The sequence below is a fragment of the Oncorhynchus kisutch genome, linkage group LG30 (genome assembly GCF_002021735.2).
Source record: "Oncorhynchus kisutch isolate 150728-3 linkage group LG30, Okis_V2, whole genome shotgun sequence".
Classification (NCBI taxonomy): Eukaryota; Metazoa; Chordata; class Actinopteri; order Salmoniformes; family Salmonidae; genus Oncorhynchus; species Oncorhynchus kisutch.
This window is the reverse complement of record NC_034203.2, coordinates 9,016,767-9,037,822: the sequence shown is the minus strand read 5'-3', so window position 1 is coordinate 9,037,822 and position 21,056 is coordinate 9,016,767. Positions and strand designations below refer to the sequence as shown.

Below are 21,056 nucleotides of genomic sequence, written 5' to 3'. Positions count from 1 at the left end.
AGTTTGTATGATGGCAATTTGCATATACTCCAGAATATTATGAAGAGTGATCAGATTAATTGCAATTAATTGCAAAGTCTCTCTTTGCCATGCAAATGAACTGAATCCCCCAAAAACATTTCCACTGCATTTCAGCCCTGCCACAAAAGGACCAGCTGACATCATGTCAGTGATTCTCTCATTAACACAGGTGTGAGTGTTGAGGAGGACAAGGCTGGAGATCACTCTGTCATGCTGATTGAGTTCGAATAACAGACTGGAAGCTTCAAAAGGAGGGTGGTGCTTGGAATCATTGTTCTTCCTCTGTCATCCATGGTTACCTGCAAGGAAACATGTGCCATCATCATTGCTTTGCACAAAAAGGGCTTCACAGGCAAGGATATTGCTGCCAGTAAGATTGCACCTAAATTAACCATTTATTGGATCATCAAGAACTTCAAGGACAGCGGTTCAATTGTTGTGAAGAAGGCTTCAGGGCGCCAAAGAAAGTCCAGCAAGGGCCAGGACCGTCTCCTAAAGTTGATTCAGCTGCGGGATCGGGGCACAACCAGTACAGAGCTTGCTCAGGAATGGTAGCAGGCATTTTCATCTCACTGTGCGTGCATCTGCACACACAGGGAGATGAAAACTTTTGGAGGATGGCCTGGTGTCAAGAAGGGCAGCAAAGAAGCCACTTCTCTCCAGGAAATAACATCACGGATAGACTGATATTCTGCAAAAGGTACATGGATTGGACTGCTGAGGACTGGAGTAAAGTAATTTTCTCTGATGAATCCCATTTCCGATTGTTTGAGGCATCTGGAAAAAAGCTTGTCCGGAAAAGACAAGGTGAGCACTACCATCAGTCCTGTGTCATGCCAACAGTAAAGCATCCTGAGACTATTCATGTGTGGGGTTGCTTCTCAGCCAAGGGAGTGGGCTCACTCACAATTTTGCCTAAGAACACAGCCATGAATAAAGAATGGTACAACACATCCTCAGAGAGCAACTTCTCCCAACCATCCAGGAACAGTTTGGTGACAAACATTGCCTTTTCCAGCATGATGGAGCACCTTGCCATAAGGCAAAAGTGATAATTAAGTGGCTCGGGGAACAAAACATCAATATTTTGGGTCCATGGCCAGGAAACTCCCCAGAGCTTAATCCCATTGAGAATTTGTGGTCAATCCTCAAGAGGTGAGTGGTCAAACATAAACCCACAAATTCTGACAAACTCCAAGCATTGATTATGCAGGAATGGGCTGCCATCAGTCAGGATGTGGCCCAGAAGTTAATTGACAGCATGCCAGGGAGGATTGCAGAGGTCTTGAAAAAGAAGGGCCAACACTGCAAATATTGACTCTTTGCATCAACTTCATGTAATTGTCACTAAAATCCTTTGACACTTATGAAATGCTTGTAATTATACTTCAGTATTCCATAGTAACATCTGTCAAAAATATCTAAAGACAGCAGACTTTGTGAAAATTAATATTTGTGTCATTCTCAACTTTTGGCCACGACCGTACCTAAAAATCTATAGCAATACCTTAAAATGGTTGTCTAGCAATGATCAACAACCAATTTGACAGAGCTTGAAGAGTTTTGAAAATAATAAATGGGCAAATGTTGCACAATCCAGGTGTGGAAAGCTCTTAGAGACTTTACCCAGAAAGACTCACAGCTGTAATCGCTGCCAAAGGTGCTTCTATAAAGTATTGACTCAGGGGTGTGAACACATGTAAATTAGATATTTCTGTATTTCATTTTACAATACATTTCTAACATTTAAAAAATTGTGTACGTGTAGAATCAATTTAATCCATTTTAAATTCAGTCTGTAACACAACAAAATGTGGAATAAGTCAAGGGGGATGAATACTAGATACTGCACATCAATCACTTCAAAGCTCACTACATTAAATGAAACATAATTTAAAAGGCCATTTCATAGAGTGTTACAAACTGCACTAGGCCTATATTTAATAAATTACTTTGAAGAGATAGTGATTGGGTCTAAATAGGAGTTTGTTGTTTGGTAGTCTAAATTCAGTGTACTTGTCTTTAACATTAACTTCTTATGGCTAGGGTTTCTGCTAGCGGCACCCCTCGACAACATTCTGCTGAAAATATATTTTTTAAATATGTAACTTTTATACATTAACAAGTGCAATACACCAAATTAAAGATAAACAAGAAGTTTATCTACCCACCGTGTCCGATTTCAAAAAGGCTTTACAGCGATCTACTGATAAATCTACTAATAATATGCATATATTAGCAACTGGGACAGAGTAGCAGGCAGTTTACTCTGGGCACGCTTTTCATCCAAACGTGAAAATGCTGCCCCCTATCCCAAACAGGTCAACTGCCATTTCCACAAAAGTCAGACTCTTCCCACATGCCAGATCATTTTTCTCAGCTCCAGAAGCACCTGCATTCACCAAATTTTGTGTGGTTATCCTTAGCGGGAATTGTTGATATGTTGTCCATTTTTTTTTCTAGATAACATTTTCTTTGGAAAAATCTTTAGTGTTTTACAGATAGAAAGATGAAAAAAGTATTTATCCACAATCTGCTCCGGACAAGTCTGGTCCTGGAGTGTCTTAACAGAATAAAACCAAAAATGTATTCGTGCAATATGTAAATATGCACATATTTAATGACATATTGCCTCACTTGGCATATTTTTATACAATATTTCAGAAATATTCTAATACAATAAAGTTTTATATTTGTGTCTACATTCAACTGGTAAAATATTAAGGGGGGGGGGGTTGAGGGATTATGAGGGTGTGTTGCCTGGCCTTAAATCAAATCAATCAAAATGTATTTGTCACATGCTCCGAATACAACAGGTGTAGACTTTACCGTCCTCTGTTCTCTCTCCTCCGTCCTTTCTCCTCCATGACCCAGAAACCGATAAGTGGTCGAGGAGTGTGTCAATTCGCTAGTAGGCAAACAGAAGTGTCTTCCCCTCCTCGATAACCACCTTTCATGTTTATCCACTACTGCCTAGAGTTTTGATATCTGCCACACCCCCTTTGAATCAGCTTTTATTTTGTCATAAGAAAAAAAACATATTTTTTTTATTTATTAACCTACACACAACAGAAATATAAACTAAACATGTTAAATGTTAGTCCCATGTTTCATCAGCTGAGATCCCAGAAATGTTCCATATGCACAAAAAACATATTTATATTACATTTTATATCCCTGTTAGTGAGCATTTCACCTTTGCCAAGATAATCCATCCACCTGACAGGTGTATCAAGAAGCTGATTAAACAGCATGATCATTACACAGGTGCACTTTGTGCTGGCAACAATAAAAGGCCACTCTATAATGGGCGCCCGAGTGGCGCAGCGGTCTAAGGCACTGCATCTCAGTGCAAGAGGTGTCACTACAGTCCTTGGTTTGAATCCAGGCTGTATCACATCTGGCCGTGATTGGGTGTCCCATAGGGCGGCGCACAATTGGCCCAGCGTCGCCCAGGTTTGGCCAGGGTAGGCCGTGATTGTAAATAAGAATTTGTTCTTAACTGACTTGCCTAGTTAAATGAAGGTTAAATAAAAAATAAGAATAATATTGTTTTAAAAAGTGCAGTTTTGTCACGCAACACAATGTCACATTTGTCTCAAGTTTTGAGGGAGCGTGCAATTGTCATGCTGACTCCTCGAATGTCCACCAGAGCTGTTGCCAGAGAATTCAATGTTATTTTTTTGTACCTTAAAGCCGCCTTCAGAGATGTTTTAGAGGATTTGGCAGCATGTCCAGCCGGCCTCACAACCGCAGACCATGTGTATGGTGTTGTGTGGGCAAGCGGTTTGCTGATGTCAACATTGTGAACAGACTGCCCCATGGTGGCAGTGGGGTTATGGTATGGGCAGGCATTATCTACGGACAACGAACATAATTTGAATGCACAGAGATACCATGACGAGATCCTGAGGCCCATTGTCTTGCCATTCATCTGCCGTCATCCCCTTATGTTTCAGCATGATAATGCACAGCCCCATGTCGCAAGGATCTGTACACAATTCCTGGAAGCTGAAAATGTCCCAGTTCTTCCATGGCCTGCATACTCACCAGACACATCACACATCGAGCAGCCATAGATTAGGTCCTAATGTATTTATTTAAATGAACTGATTTCCATATATAAACTATAACTCAGTAGAATCTTTGAAATTGTTGCATTTTGCGTTCATATTTTTGTTCAGTGTATATTCTAAGAACATGGCAACCATGTTCCGTGTATGTTTGATGGAACGTTGATGGAATATTCTCCTAACCCTCAGAAAATGGTACACATGAATGCTCTTATTAAAACACCCCATAAAACCCATCTAGAACATTTGTTGTATTTTCGGAGAACATTGCCACCATGTTCTGCTAGACATTAATTAAGGGAATGTTCTCCTAAGACCAAAACACATATATATATATATATATATATATATTTTTTATTTTTTATTTTTCAGGTTTTTGCTAACATAGATAGAATGTTCCCCTAACTAATGGAAAAAATTGACACTCAAACAGGTGAACATTGTTAGCTGGGTTTGCCACCTGCAGGTTTTACACAAGTGAAATACTGTATTTAGCTATCAAATGCAAGACTTTGTAGTTGGGGTTTTAGTTGTGAGATTGATAATGACATACATTTCTGGGCGGGAATTCATTGAATTGAATGCTTTACTTTACACAACAACAAAAACATGTATACATTTTTTTTCATGGGCCTGGGCTGGGAAGGTTATAAAGCTAGTTAGAAAATAATCCAAAACATTCCAAATGTATGAGTGGTAAAACAGTGCGGTACTATACATGAGAAATGAGGAACAGAGGAGACTGAGGTTAGAAATGATTTCATGAAGTTGATATGTTGTATTGGCAAAGGTGTATGCACCATTTTGAGTAAATTCCCCATAGAATTTAGCATGCCATAAATTTTGACATGATGAGAACGCCGTAGTAACCCAAACACATGCAACTTGTGCTGCAATATCCTTCCGCTATAAAATATAGTCTACCTATTTTGTTGTTTTCGCGTTGTAGAACGCAGCGTCACAGTATTAACACATAAAACACAAATATTAGTGTACTAAAAATATTGTCTTTGTGTGGAGAATGTCTTGTCTGTCCCGAAAAATGACCAGATTGACTCTTTACATAGCAGTGAAAATAGTCCGGCCATATAAAATCGCTTGTCCTCCTCGCTGTAGATCTTTTCCAGTCGCATGTTGAAGTTTGAACTGATCATGTCTAGCGATTCTCCTGATTACAACAGGTAAAAGCCTTGTTTCTTGGTGTCACCTTAAAATGACATGCATTTTCCATTCATCTTGTAGCTATTCGTAGGAAACTAGCTAGCTAGGTGGTTTACAACGCCGGACCCCATTGGCATTAGCTTACTAGCTAAATGTTAGTTAACGTTAGCTAGCCACGTTAGTGTTCTGTCAAGATGGTAGTTCACGTCCGCCTCATGGTTAGTTGATGCAAAGAACATGCAGGAAAATATACAATTTTGATTATCTAGACACAATTTTGACATGCCTACAGTCAGTGAATGTGATGCTTACCACTAACACCAGCTAGACAACGTCAGATGGTGTCAACGGCCTTGTTCCAACCTAGGTTGACTTTAGTTTCAGCCAGACTAGAGTAATCAATTTATGGCTTTGACTCCAGTTAGTTTGGCTAAATTATCTAGGTAGTTGGCTGACGTTAGCTAGTCAGCACTGCAAACATTGCAACGCACTGACTGAATAGGCGGCAGGAATAGAAGGGGAGAAACTGTTTGATCTTATTGAATTTCATAGGCTTATCAGCCCCAACGAAGATTAGTTAGCTAATGTTATGTAACTTCTGCCCCATCGGGATGTTGACACGTGCGAGACAAAATAACCAAGTCGGTGACGTTGGGACACCACAGGTCTTACTCCATAAGCAACACTAGCTGAATGTAATTTAGATTCTTCTGATGTAGTGTGGGATGATGGCATACCATCTTTCGCCTGGAATTTCAACTTTGTATTTTACTCATCACACTTTCATGTTAAACTTGGCTGATGTGGATTTTCCTGTCATTTATTCACCAACCCTCTCCCAATAACCATATTGAGGTTAATCTGAATGTTTTGGTTGCTCCGTTTGTCTGACTGCCCCTTATTTTTCACCTTTAGCTCAAGAGATCGTGAGCATGACGCAGGGCCAGAGGGGATGGAGCCTGATGGTGTCATCGAGGTACGTTTTAAACTCACTCCTTGCTAAATCCAAATTACTCTGGTTAAAATAAATGCTGGATCTCAGATTATTGGTGTAATCTGTCCATGACTGCGTTGGTCTGAAAGTTTACCCGACTCCTTGCACACCACTTGTTAAAGAGGATTTCAGTTCCCTTCTGTAACAAGAGTTGAGTGAAATGATGGCATTTCATCTTTCGGGACAGACCTGATGATGGTGACTACTTTTTATACTGATCACTCAACCTGCATAGACCTGCAGTTGACTCACTGTAATCAACTACTTCTGTCGTCTTTATAATTTGTACACTGTAAACTAAATACTAATGTCATTGTGCAGAGCAACTGGAATGAGATTACAGACAACTTTGATGACATGGCCCTGAAGGAGACACTCCTTAGGGGTATTTATGCGTATGGTTTTGAGAAGCCATCGGCCATTCAACAGAGGGCAATCATTCCTTGTATCAAAGGTATGTAAATCAATGGTTTGTTTATACCAATAAATGAAAGTTAAACATCCTCTAATTCATTGAAATGATGACATACCATCGTTCGGGACTGCAGTGGAGAACTACTTTTTAGTCTTACTGATCACTCAAGTGAATGAGGTCTTAATTTGCATTCTGATCATGAAACCCTTCTGCTCCCAACCCCACCCAGGCTACGATGTCATTGCCCAAGCCCAGTCAGGCACTGGCAAGACTGCCACGTTTGCCATCTCTATTTTGCAGCAGCTGGACATGGAGCAGAAAGAGACCCAGGCTTTGGTACTGGCCCCCACCAGGGAGCTGGCTCAGCAGGTATGCTGTACCTGAGGTCAGGATAAACTTAAGTGTGTATCAGACCAAGGCGGCATATTAAGTCTCAAACAAAAAGGTATTTATATTTTCCCCACTTCCTTCCTTCATGCAAAATCAACAAATTGGACTAAAGGAGGTGACGGATCTCTTAGGATCGGTGTAGTCTCTGTCCATGGCTGCATTGCTCTGAAAGTTGACCTGACTCCTTGCACACCACTTGTTATGGGGGGGGGGGGGGGGGGGGGTTTCAGCTCCCTTCTGTAACGGGGGTTGAGTGAAATGATGGCATTTCATCTTTCGGGACAGACCTGATAATGGTGACTACTTTTTAGACTGATCACTCGAGAAACCCTCAAGTCAATCTAATGCATTGTCAAGCTTAAATCACCATTAAACATTTTGACTCGTTTCAGATCCAGAAGGTGATTCTGGCTCTGGGAGACTACATGGGGGCTGCCTGCCACGCCTGCATTGGGGGCACCAACGTCCGCAATGAGATGCAGAAGCTGACGGCCGAGGCCCCCCACATAGTGGTTGGGACTCCAGGCCGGGTGTTTGACATGCTTAACAGGAGATACCTGTGTAAGTACTCATCAGTGTAAGTATCTGCCATCTGACCAACTCATTTCTCTCGTCCATTGGTAATCTTTAGAGGCCTTCCTAGCTTGTTGATAACAATGCATGTGTTAAATTGCAGTCTTGTCTACTATATTATAGCTCCAAAATGCATCAAGATGTTTGTCCTGGACGAAGCTGATGAGATGCTGAGTCGTGGTTTTAAGGATCAGATCTATGAGATCTTTCAGAAACTGAGCACAAACATTCAAGTAGGTCTCTTTTCTTTATATACACACGGAACATGTATACATACACACATACATGTAAAGTGTTGGTTTCGTGAGCTGAAATGAAAGATCCCAGAAAATGACCTTACTAAAAGCTTATGTTTCAAATGTGGTGCACAAATTTGTTTACATCCCTGTTAGTGAGCATTTCTCCTTTGCCAAGCTGATCCATCCACCTGACAGGTGCTGCATATTAAGAAGTTGCTTAACAGGGATGCAAACTTTCAGCGAAATGTATCATTTTGAATCCAAAACGGGTAACCTGTGTAGATCGGATGAAAAAATTCTCTGCCAATTGTTCACGTAACCGAATCCAGCACGTGACTGAAGAGACAACCAACTTGCTAGTTACAGCATCAGCGTGCGCTCTGGAAAGACGGCGGCGAGTGGAAAGGCAGTTTGCCCGTTAGAGCAGCGCGACCCCTGAATGATTACGAAGAGGTAGGTGAGAAGCCTGACCACAGGGGTGGGAAGGTGATGGTGCGTACTTCATGAGCTGTAACCGAAAAACACTGGCGTTATTTGGACATTTTTAGGTAAGGGAGCAAGTGTGGCGGAACAAGAATTGTTAGCATTAAGTATCTTGCTAGCTGGATTGAATTCTCCATTAGCTAGCCAGAGAAATGTTGAGCAACTTAGCTGATCAAATAATTTAGTTTATGATGTGAAAATTAGCTGGCTTGCTAACGCATGCTAACGTTAGTAACAAACAATTCGCTATAGTATTAAGTGGCATACGACTCGTTGAAAATCCACAAGTTAGTTGCTTACTGGACCCTGGCAATCTGAAATGTTGGTTTATCTATGAACTAATGTCTTCTACGGTATGTGGTTAATTTTCAGGGTGAAGAATTGGGTCAAATGAGGCGGTAGTTGTCAGACAAGTGGATTCAGGGATCAAGTGTAGCTGGGCCTGGCTTAAGTTGGATGCCACTATAGAGGTGAAGGGAACACCACACTTCCCCCTCTTTCTCGCTTGTTCACTTTTTCAATACAGTGGATAAAAAGGGCTGTGCCAACAAAGGGGCTCTTGCTGGCACATTGTAGAACCCATGTACACTTTGCCTGTGGAAAATGTAATGACGTGCAGTGTAGCCCAGAGATATTGCTTTTGTTGTGTTGAACTTGACAGTAACACGTGTGGGAAGGGGGATTATGTTTTTATTCAGTGAATGTTATTTTTGCACACATGTAGCCTTGTGCACTTGATTGACTTTTCTGTAGTTGTCGCTATAAAAGAGCAAAAATAGAATGTCTATTTCAATCTCTTTCTGACTGTTTAGATGATACCGCAGGTGAATGAATTTCTACTCGAACAGTCTCAGGGAAGCTCATCTGCATGGTCGTCCTCAGTAGGGTCTTGACCTAACTGCAGTTTGTCGTCGTAACTGACTTCAAAGTTGTTTGCTGAAGTTAACGTTGTGATGCGTGGCCCATGGTGGAGGTAGGGTTATGGTATGGGCAGGAATAAGCTATAAACACAGCGTTTTATCAATGGCAATTTGAATGCAGAGAAAGTGACGAGATCCTGAGGCCCATTGTCGTGCCATTTAATCCGCTGCCATAACCTCATGTTTCAGCATAATGCACGGCCCCATGCTTGAAGGATCTGTACATAATTCCTGGAAGCTGAACATTTCCCAGTTCCATGGCCTGCATACTAACCAGACATGTCACCCATCGATAATATTAGGGATGCTCTGGATCGATGTTATCCAGCAACTGCAAAATCTGGACCCGTACAAATCAGCTGGGCTTGACAATCTGGACCCTCTATTTCTGAAACTATCCCCCGCCATTGTCGCAACCCCTATTACCAGCCTGTTCAACCTCTCTTTCATATCGTCTGAGATCCCCAAGGATTTGAAAGCTGCCGCAGTCATCACCCTCTTCAAAGGGGGAGACACCTGGACACCCAAACTGTTACAGACCTATATCCATCCTGCCCTGCCTATCTAAGGTCTTCGAAAGCCAAGTCAACAAACAGATCACTGACCATCTTGAATCCCACCGTACCTTCTCCGCTGTGCAATCTGGTTTCCGAGCCGGTCACGGGTGCACCTCAGCCACGCTCAAGGTACTAAATGATATCATAACCGCCATTGATAAAAGACAGTACTGTGCAGCTGTCTTCATCGACCTGGCCAAGGCTTTCGACTCTGTCAATCAACATATTCTAATCGGCAGACTCAGTAGCCTCGGTTTTTCCAATGACTGCCTTGCCTGGTTCACCAACTACTTTGCAGACAAGAGTTCAGTGTGTCAAATCGGAGGACATGTTGTCCGGTCCTCTGGCAGTCTCTATGGGGGTGCCACAGTGTTCAATTCTCGGGCCGACTCTTTTCTCTGTATATTTCAATGATGTTGCTCTTGCTGCGGGCAATTCCATGATCCACCTCTACGCAGACGACACCATTCTGTATACTTCCGGCCCTTCCTTGGACACTGTGCTATCTAACCTCTAAACGAGCTTCAATTCCATACAACACTCCTCCAACTGCTCTTAAACGCTAGTAAAACCAAATGCATGCTTTTCAACCGTTCGCTGCCTGCACCCGTACGCCCGACTAGCATCACCACCCTGGATGGTTCCGACCTAGAATATGTGGACATCTATGTACCTAGGTGTCTGGCTAGACTGTAAATTCTCCTTCCAGACTCATATCAAACATCTCCAATCTAGAGTCAGCTTTCTATTCCGCAACAAAGCCTCCTTCACTCACGCCGCCAAACTTACCCTAGTAAAGCTGACTATCCTACCGATCCTCGACTTCGGCGATGTCATCTACAAAATAGCTTCCAATACTCTACTCAGCAAACTAGATGCAGTTTATCACAGTCCCATCCGTTTTGTTACTAAAGCACCTTATACCACTCACCACTGCGACCTGTATGCTCTAGCCGGCCCGCCCTCGCTACATATTCGTCGCCAGACCCACTGGCTCAAGGTCATCTACAAGTCCATGCTAGGTAAAGCTCCGCCTTATCTCAGTTCACTGGTCACGACGGCAACACTCACCCGTAGCACGCGCTCCAGCAGGTGTATCTCACTGATCATCCCTAAAGCCAACACCTCATTTGGCCGCCTTTCGTTCCAGTTCTCTGCTGCCTGTGACTGGAACGAATTGAAAAAAATCGCTGAAGTTGTAGACTTCTCCCTCACCAACTTCAAACATCAGCTATCTGAGCAGCTAACCGATCGCTGCAGCTGTACATAGTCTATTGGTAAATAGCCCACCCAATTTACCTACCTCATCCCCATACTGTTTATTTATTTACTTTTCTGCTCTTTTGCACACCAGTATCTCTACCTGTACATGACCATCTGATCATTTATCACTCCAGTGTTAATCTGCAAAATTGTAATTATTCGCCTACCTCCTCATGCCTTTTGCACACAATGTATAGACTTTTTTTTTCCTACTGTGTTATTGACTTGTTAATTGTTTACTCCATGTTACTCTGTTGTCTGTTCACACTGCTATGCTTTATCTTGGCCAGGTCGCAGTTGTAAATGAGAACTTGTTCTCAACTAGCCTACCTGGTTAAATAAAGGTGAAATAAAAAAACTTCCCACAGCCATTTAAGAGGCGTGGAAAACATTCCACAGGTGATAATCACCAGCCTGATCAACTCTATGCGAAGATGTGTTGCGCTGTACGAGGCAAATGGTGGTTACACCAGGTACAGGCTGGTTTTCTGATCCACCCCTAACTTTTATAATTGGTGGGTTTTAACAATTTTAATTTTTATTTTGCATGAGGCAAATTGTGGTCACCAGATAGATACTGACTTTAAAAAAAAAAAATATATATATATATCCTCGCCCTTAACTTGGTATCTGTCACCAACAGATGCGTATCTGTATTCCCAGTATTGTGAAGTCCATAGATGGAGGACTAATTTCAGTTGACCAATTTCCTTATGAACTAACATTGTTGCGTATTGTTCATGTTAGTTCATAAGGAAATTGGTCAATTTCATTAGGCAGTCATCTATGAATTTCACGACTGGGCAGGGGCGCAGCCATAGGCCCATCCGCTTATTAGCCTTGCCCGTGCTCTTATTACAGACAGATAATCCTCTTTTCATCAGTTGTCCGGGTGGCTGGTCTCAGACAGTCCCGCAGGTGACTAAGCTGGATGTGGAGGATCTGGGCTGGCGCGGTTACACGTGGCATGTGGTTGTGAGGCCGTTTTGGCTGTACTAACAAATTCTCAAACTGTTCGAGGTGGCTTATGATAGATTAACATTAAAATCTCAGACAACAGCTCTGGTGAACGTTCCTGCAGTTTGCATGCCAATTACACACACCCTCAACCTGTGGCATTGTGTCCCCAGCACAAGGTGCATCTGTAATGATCATGCTGTTTAATCAGCTACATGGGTCAGTGCTACATTATCTTGGCAAATAAGAAATGCTGACTAAAAGGGATGTAAACAATTTTATACACCATTTTTGGTTTGGACATTTTCTGTGGTCTTCAGCTCAAACATGGGACCAACACTTTACATGTTGCATTTTTAACATTTATTTTTGTACAGTAACTCAGTAAAATGTTGTGCAAGTATACACCACTGTTTTGCCTTTGCTGAAGAGCATAGAAGCTGAACCTGTGACCTTATATTCGCACGGCAATCATATGGGATTGTTTTCCCTAGTCACTGTGGAAGTGGGGTGACTGGTTAGCCTGGTTTCTGCCATAATGCCAGCAGAGTATTGCGTGGAGGGAGAGCACTATGCGCTGTGCTGGAAATGCGTCGTGGTCTAACCTCGTTCTTAATATTCGTTAACGTCTGTCTCGAGGCCCAGTGCGACAATGAATCGGCCACGTGCATGTCTCCAGTTCACCTTGTTACAAGTGTTTTCTCCGGTATCTCCACAGGTGGTCCTCCTCTCTGCTACCATGCCTGCGGATGTCCTGGAGGTGACCAAGAAGTTCATGCGAGAGCCCATTCGCATCCTGGTGAAGAAGGAGGAGCTTACCCTGGAGGGTATCAAGCAGTTCTACATCAATGTAGAGCGCGAGGTGGGTTGTGCTCACCAACGCCATGGCTCCACATTTATTCAGTTGCAAATATTGAGTTCCTGTAGTCCAACCAAGTATATAGCATTTCCCTTCTTTTAAAACACCCCGCTAAGATTGTTGGGGGTGAAGCCTCTGGGCTTGACCCTTGTGAGCATGGGTACACCAAAGGAAGAGAAGTTAAGGCAGCGTCGCCAATGAGACTAGGGCGAGACGTTTACTGTCTTGTGTCTCAAGGTTCTGTGCTTACAATCTAATGATCCATTTAGAAATAATTTGTAAAGGCTAGCCAGGCCCGCTCAGTAAAATGACCTGTACCCTTCCTGTTTCTTCCAGGAGTGGAAGTTAGACACGCTGTGTGACCTGTACGAGACTCTGACAATCACTCAGGCAGTCATCTTCCTCAACACCAGGAGGAAGGTTGATTGGCTGACAGAGAAGATGCACGCAAGGGACTTCACTGTCTCTGCTCTTGTAAGATCACCAGACACATTGCTATGAGAATTATAATGGAGATCAAAATGCCTTCATGTTGGACAGTTGTATTGTAAAGTTCAGGTTGAATTAACATGTTTTAAATGGGTTTCTTTTTTTTTTAGCATGGAGACATGGATCAGAAGGAAAGGGATGTGATCATGAGGGAGTTCCGGTCTGGCTCCAGCAGAGTGCTCATCACTACTGACTTACTGGTGAGGCTAGAATATCACTCTGCTCTGTCATTAGATGATTTTTAACATGGGTACATGTTGCGTTATCCCAAAATGCAACCCCAAAGGATTTTTCCTCTGCGATGGCCCTGTTATGGCTTTGAGCTAATATCTTTTGGGAGATGAAAGGTCTGTTCTCCACCACGGGTTTCTCTCGCTGTAGGAATCTGTTACTTAATGTCAGACTACATTTTAAAATCAATTGTGCTTTTGATATTCATGTCGGTGCCTCAACTTTGCTTCTTTCTAACTAGTGTTTTGTGTTGCTATTCCAGGCTCGAGGAATTGATGTGCAGCAGGTTTCCCTTGTCATAAACTATGACCTTCCTACAAACCGAGAAAATTATATTCACCGGTATGTAGATGCCTTGTGGTATGACTTGAGTCTTTAATGTAGTTGCCAAGTTTGCTCCTGGACCTGATATTGTGTTCCCCCTCATTTCTACAGAATTGGTCGCGGTGGCCGTTTTGGCCGAAAAGGCGTGGCTATTAACTTTGTGACTGAAGAGGACAAGCGTATCCTTCGGGATATCGAGACGTTTTACAATACGACTGTTGATGAGATGCCTTTGAACGTGGCTGACCTGATTTGAACCAGTGGTTTGAGGATTTAAATTTTTTGCGCGGTGCTAGCGGTCGTACACTTGCATTGTGCTTACGTTATTGTTCGAGGTAAACTTCTCTCAATGCTATGCCTGAATCAGACTTCGAATATTTTGGAGGATAAGGCGACGTCGACGGTCTCTGGTGGACAGTTGTAGATTCGAACCTTTTTAAAGAGTTTGTTGGTCAGAGCTACGAAAGCCTTAGCGACAGGTAATATTATGGTTGTCATCAGTTTATTTCGGTGTTCAACAAAAGTTTGTGTAGTAGATGTGCTTGACCGTTTAGTGATCTTCTTGTGGACAAAACGGTATAAGTGCTGTATTAATAAGTCTGCCAATTATGTTACGCTAACAAATGTTCTGTGTAATTGCAATTCTGCACTATTTGTTTTAGATTTAACCCTTTATTTTATGCAATGTGTCAATTTAAGTGTACTCTATTTTATCACTTTGTCTAAGTCCTTGGTTTTACCATATTTTGCTCACATGCAGTTTACCTCTTAGTTTTTCCAGAACACAACGTTTAGAGCGTGTAGCTATTTTCCCTGAAACTATGAATGTATTAATAAAACCGAACTTGCTGTACTAAATGATAGCATGCATTGTAATTTATTACATGTTTAAATAGTTGGTGAATTACCTACTTTTCAAACCTCTCCCTGGGGACCTCAAGCAGTTTCATGCATTTATCTATACCGGTGCTACTAGCACACCTGATTTTTATCTTGTCAACTGATATCCAGCCCTTGTTTAGATCTAATCAGGTGTTCTATTTCAGGGCTACAATCAGGGAGGGAGGCTTGAGTAAGGTTTTTTTTTGGGGGGGGTGCATTTTCTGACATGTGGTTGAGGGTCAAGTGCTTGCTCCCTGCTTGTTTCATTAGATTGGTGTCAAGTGATCGGACCTTGCATCCACGACAGTGCGTGTGCTTGGCCAGTGAGCGCCTATAATACCCTGACTACACCTGCAAAAATAAATGTAGAAATCTGTTATTCAGTAATTGCACCCGCACTGCTCGCGGGCGTCAACAAGCGTCTGCGTTGTAATGGGCTAAAATAGAAGTCCTTTCTATTTTTGGTGCAGATTGTGCTGCAAGTCCTGCCTCTCCCATCTCCTTGTTTCATAGAAGCAGATACCCACGTGCCATCTCCTCATTGGTTATACCCACGTGGGTGATTGAGAGATGAGCTGTGTTGCTGGTCGTCGTGGTGATACTATGAAGGTTTAGATAAACCACAACCATGGTTTAGTACTCTAACTCACCTCAACACCAGTTCCACTTTCACTGTTCCCCTCTGAACAGGGACTAATTTAGACCTGGGACACCAGGTGGGTGCAATTAATTCAGGAAGAACAGAACAGCCGGCTCTGGACCTCGTATTGTAAGCGTTTGAAGACCCCTGGTGTAGTTTACGTTATCTTGTCCAATGGGAACATGACTTCTTAGGGTGTTTTCACACTTGGTCCCTTTCAGACAGTTTTTGTGAACTGTTCGCTTACATTTTTTTTTGTACACTGAACACTCCAAATGACGTCAGACTCAAAAGAGCTCCTGAAGCAAACCAAAGTGACACCATGCAGTCTGAAATCGATTCTCTTAAATCATAGGGATTTCTTTGGGGGGGGGGGCGCAATGTGAACACAGCTCCCCAGGTTTGCTTGTCATGATTCCCACACCACACACTAGACTAATGCAACACCATTTCCCCTGACAACCTCTCATTGGTGCCACAAAAGAGAAGATTTTGACGGTTGTGCCTTTTTTTGGGGGGGGATATTGATTAGCGATTGTCAAGGACACAGGTTTTTAGTTCAGATTCTTTGTTTTCAATTTAAAAGTTAAGAGCTTCTGAAGCTGTTTATTGAGTGTGGGAAGATGACATTTGGTGACATCACAACATAAATCTATTCTCCCTCTTAAATGCGCAGTAGCGCAATATAATTACGGAATGTAGTTTATTCCTATTCTGTTAGCATATTTCAATTTAATCGCAATCTATTCGCTTCCAAAGTGTCTCTAGCTGTCCGATAACACATTCTGAATGTCTAAGTCTTGCACTTTGTAAAAACCCAGAGTGCATTTTGGTAAAAGATCTTGATTCCTTTCTAAAGGATTCGGTCCACAAAATGGGTGAAGTGAACTGGCAAAAGAGTTGCCGACTCATTCAAAAGCAAGGGCAGTGTGAATACAAAGAGAACTGAGTTATTTTGGTTCTTTTTGACCCCACTTTAAAGAGGACTGATATCAGTTATTTTAAAGAGGACTATATGTAAAAACACCCTTAGTTTCATGTTCATGTCAGTTCAGCATCTTCTGCTGTGCCATACAGAACTGAGGCCTTTCTCAGCTCAATGTTGCCACCTAGTGGATCAAAGCCAGCATATATTGTGGAGAACCTTTTGGTGTGTCCCTATTACACCAAGGACAACCAGTAGATCTCTATGCTCACTGAGTATTAGGATATTGTTGCAGAAGGCTGCTAGTGTATTTTCCTGCTAATGATTTCCAAAATTGTATCTTGGTGAACAAATGGTTTCTCTTATGATTTGACTAAGCGATTAGTAGTCAACGGATAACTATTGAGTACTTGTAGACTTACAGGTGCCATGCTTTAGTAAACATTACATATGGGAGCATAGACACATCTGTATGTCACAACACAGAAATGGCCTACATGGACTGTTTACTCAGAGATTATGGATATACTCAGATTGGTCTCAAATCTGGGACATACTTGAATTCAGGACAGTCGAGTTAGTATGATATGTTACGTTTGATATGGTTATATGAGACAGAAGGTTAATTAAGGCAAAAACAAGAGGGTGGTTGATCGGGCATATAACATGAACATCTAGCAATCCAAAAGTTGCATGTTCGAATGTCATCACTGACAATTTGAGCTATTTAGCAACTTTGAAACTACTTGGCATGTCAGCTAACCTTAATCCTTTTAGCTGAAATTGAACCTAAATCCAAACCTTAACCCCTTGTCTAGCTGACGTTAGCCACAACCAATTGGAATTTGTAACATACACGTCTTGCAAATTAGTAACATATTGTACGAATTAGATGGACATTGACAAACTAACACATCATACAAATAAATTATCAATTGTTACTAATCAAATCAATTTAGCTCACGTTAGCCACAACCAATTGGAATTTGTAACATACACGTCTTGCAATTCATAACATATCATACGAAATAGATGGACATTGACAAACTAACACATCATACAAATCAATTATCCATATCTCTGTGCATGTGTATAGGTCTGAGGCAGGCAGGTTAGTTATAATTATAGTCTGCCTCAGGGGCACTGAGCAGCTCAGTGAATGCGTAATTGGCTATGATATGTGCATTTATTTTTAGCACATTAACTCTGTTCTTTGACTCCCACGTTCACAGAAGTCAATGCAATTATGCTGGCAGGGTCGCTTCGGGAGGGAGGAGAAAAATCTATTAACTCATATTGGATATTTAGATGACTTCAGAGTGTCTGATCCTGCTTGGCCCGGTTTTCCTTGCAGAGAAGCCAGTCTTCCAAAGGACTGGAGGACTGGAAAGAAACATGGAAATACAATGTTGATTATTGTAAAGCCACAATCTTAAAGCGACAACCAACTAAAAGGATTATGTTTGGGTAGTTTTGTCATTCTGAACAGGACGTTATAATAGCAACCCAAGGGCAAGATGAATGTTAAAGCTAAATGTCCAGTATAGTGGCTATGAATTGTTGGAGTTAGGTTGTTGGAGCCTGTTTTGGGCTCCTCTTTGAACCATTTGAGTGAATTATTTTCTCTGGTGTTGCCTTGGAAACAGGCCCACTGTTTGGAGAGTGGCTAATCTCAAAGATATCCCTACGCACCTCTTTCAGCACGAGTGGTGGGCCATCAGGCATAGAAAACACACAAAAGTAAAAAGGCTCAAGAGAAAATGGATGCGAGGGATATACACTATATATACAAAAGTATGTGGACACCCCTTCAAATTGGTGGATTTGGCTTTTTCAGTCACAGTCATTTCTGACAGGTGTATAAAATCGAGCGCCATGCAATCTTTTTAGACAAACATTGGCAGTAGAAAATCCCGTACTGAAGAGCTCAGTGACCTTCAACGAGCCACCTTTCCAACAAGTCAGTTTCTCAAATGTCTGCCCTGCTGGAACGGCCCTGTCAACTTTAGGTGCTGTGATTGTGAATTGACAACATCTTGGAGCAACAACGGCTCAGCCCCGAAGTGGTAGGTCACACAAGCTCACAGAACCGGACTGCCAAGTGCTGTGCGGTGCGTAAAAATCGCCTGTCCTCGGTTGCAACACTCACTACAGAGTTCCAAACGGCCTCTGGAAGCAACGTCTGCACAAGTACAAGCACACGCACTCTGCGGTCCCGTTCAGTTAGGGGCAGCTCTAGCAGGGCAGAAAGGACAAACTGACTTGTTGGAAAGGCGGAATCCTATGACTGTGCCACTTTGGAAGTCACTGAGCTCTTCAGTAAGGCCATTCTCCTGCCAATGTTTGTTTCTGGAGATTGCATGGCTGTGTGATCGATTTTCATACACAACGGCTGTGGCTGAAATAGCCGAATCCAATAATTTGAAGGGGTGTGCAAATACTTTTGTAAATATAGTGTACATAAGGGTTAAATTATTATTATTATTTTTTTGTACAATTCAACCACTTATCTTACTCAAGCCACATATCAGAAATGCTACTGTCACTGAGGACCTGAAATTGTCCCGTCACGCAACAGCTCCTCTTCAACCTCAGCAGGCTGAAGAAATTTGGCTTGGCCCCTAAGACTCTCACGAACTTATACAGATGCACCATTGAGAGTATTCTGTCGGGCTGTATCACTGCCTGGTATGGCAACTGCATCTCCTGCAACCGCAGGGATCCCCAGAGGGTGGTTAGCCAAACGCACCATCGGGGGCACACTGCCTGCCCTCCAGGACATTGACAGCACCCGGTGTCAAAGGAAGGCCAATAGGATCATCAAGGACCTCAATCTCCGAGCCACCCTGTTTCCATCTAGAAGGCGGAGACAGTACAGATGCATCAAAGCTGAGACCGAGAGACTGATAAACAGCTTCTGTCTCCAGCCCCTCTGACTGTTGAACAGTCATCACTAGCCGGCCTATGCCCGGTACCCTGCCCTGAGCCTTAGAGACTGCTGCCCTATGTACTTAAAGTCATTGAACATTGCTCACGTTAATAATGTTTACATGCTGTTTTACCCACTTTATGTGTATATACTATATTCTAGTCATGGCTCATCCTATATAACTACTGATGTACACACCTTTTCTATACACACACCATTCACATACAGTACATATACATTGAGTGTACAAAACATTAAGAACACCTGCTCTTTCCATGACATAGACTGATCAGGTGAGTCCAGGTGAAAGCTATGATCCCTTATTGATGTCAATCAGTGTAGATGAAGGGGAGGAGACAGGTTAACAGAGACAATTGAAACGTGTAATGTTTGCCATCGAGAGGCTGAATGGGCAAGACAAAATATTTAAGTGCCTTTGAACAGGGTATGGTAGTAAGTGCCAGGCGCATTGGTTTGTGTCAAGAACTGCAAAGCTTCTGGGTTTTTCACGCTCATCAGTTTCCCATGTGTATCAAGAATTGGTCCACCACCCAAAGGACATCCAGCCAACTTGACACAGCTGTGGGAAGCATTGGAATCAACATGGGCCAGCATCCCTGTGGAATGCTTTCAACACTTTGTAGAGCCCAAGCCCCAACAAATTGAGGCTATTCTGAGGGCATATATATATTAGGAAGGTGGTCCTAATGCTTGGTATACTCTGTGTATATTTATTTATATTCTGGACTCTGATATTGCTTGTTCTGATACGTCTTAATTTGTTGTTCTTTTTAAAACTTTTGGTTTGTGTATGTATGGTTATTGTATTGCTATATATTGCTGCACTGTTGGAGGTATAAACATAAGCATTTCGCTGCACCTGCAATAAGATCTGCCAAACTGTACGCGACCAATAGATTTGATTTGACATCCTCGAAAAACTCCCACTGCCTGAAACAAAAGTGAAATTATGTCAACAGCCATCAGACAGAATGTCCACCAGAACACAACCCAGAGCTGTGTGATGAGGCTTGTGTGTCACTCTCATCTCACCCACTCCCCCGCCCACTCTCCGCTGCTCAACGTGCGGTGCTATGGAGGAGTGAAAACCCCATGAAAGGGGATTGGCGCTGTTCTGTTTTCTCCCAGGTGAATTAGTTACGAAATTAGTCTATACAGGGCTGGCTCTAGCCTAACCAAGATTTGGTTGTGGCCCCACCATGCGGGTCATTCTTCTTTAGTGGCCCCCCCTCTTGACGGCAGAGATAACTCTTCTGCAGTTCTATACATTTTGGGGTGGAGAAAAACTTTGGCTATTTTGGCTATTTTATTTCAAATGTCATGCAATTCTACTAACTTTGCTACGGGGCAGAGAGACATTTTTGCCGTTTTAAAGCCAATTTCCTGCACTTCTACTCCTTTTGCCATGACTTATGCCATGTTAATGATATCTGAAGGAGAGTGACTAATGGTACAGACACACTGAAAAATCTGACTGCCGATAGGTACTTATGAGGCCGTTACTTCTCTTGATAGAACAAAAGATGTCCCTGCTGTGTACCGACGAACCTGCTGTTTCTACTGTAGAAAAACAATGCTTGTTAGTGGCTGAGAATTTGACTTTGAACCAATTAGAAAGCATGAACCTTATTATTATGCGACCATGCTGGTCATTTATGAACATTTGAACATCTTGGCCATGTTCTGTTATAATCTCCACCCGGCACAGCC

General features: G+C 42.4%; 1 protein-coding gene, 3 non-coding genes and 1 pseudogene across 4 annotated transcripts; all 5 read left to right on the top strand.

The window, feature by feature from the left end:
• Positions 1 to 5,146: 5,146 nt before the first annotated feature.
• eif4a2 (eukaryotic translation initiation factor 4A2) lies at positions 5,147 to 14,810 on the top strand. The gene is made up of 11 exons (XM_020466909.2): positions 5,147 to 5,275; positions 6,171 to 6,231; positions 6,571 to 6,703; positions 6,894 to 7,033; positions 7,447 to 7,615; positions 7,751 to 7,860; positions 12,765 to 12,908; positions 13,242 to 13,379; positions 13,505 to 13,594; positions 13,888 to 13,967; positions 14,061 to 14,810. Exons 1-11 carry the CDS (start codon positions 5,226 to 5,228, stop codon positions 14,203 to 14,205), a joined length of 1,260 nt encoding a protein of 419 aa, XP_020322498.1. The 5' UTR covers positions 5,147 to 5,225; the 3' UTR covers positions 14,206 to 14,810.
• LOC116358717 (uncharacterized) lies at positions 5,974 to 6,036 on the top strand (annotated as a pseudogene).
• LOC116358713 (small nucleolar RNA SNORD2) lies at positions 6,403 to 6,473 on the top strand. Its single transcript, XR_004206477.1, has one exon. It is a non-coding gene; the product is annotated as a small nucleolar RNA SNORD2 (small nucleolar RNA).
• LOC116358715 (small nucleolar RNA SNORD2) lies at positions 6,761 to 6,830 on the top strand. Its single transcript, XR_004206479.1, has one exon. It is a non-coding gene; the product is annotated as a small nucleolar RNA SNORD2 (small nucleolar RNA).
• Positions 7,306 to 7,376, top strand: LOC116358714 (small nucleolar RNA SNORD2). Its single transcript, XR_004206478.1, has one exon. It is a non-coding gene; the product is annotated as a small nucleolar RNA SNORD2 (small nucleolar RNA).
• Positions 14,811 to 21,056: the final 6,246 nt, after the last annotated feature.

What these genes read in the sequence shown, in the direction of transcription:
- eif4a2 (XM_020466909.2), top strand. Translation starts at nt 5,226, where the DNA reads ATGTTGAAGTTTGAACTGATCATGTCTAGCGATTCTCCTGATTACAAC. An exon ending in AATCATTCCTTGTATCAAAG is followed by an intron (nt 6,704 to 6,893) that starts GTATGTAAATCA and finishes AACCCCACCCAG; the next exon opens with GCTACGATGTCATTGCCCAA. An exon ending in TCATCACTACTGACTTACTG is followed by an intron (nt 13,595 to 13,887) that starts GTGAGGCTAGAA and finishes TTGCTATTCCAG; the next exon opens with GCTCGAGGAATTGATGTGCA.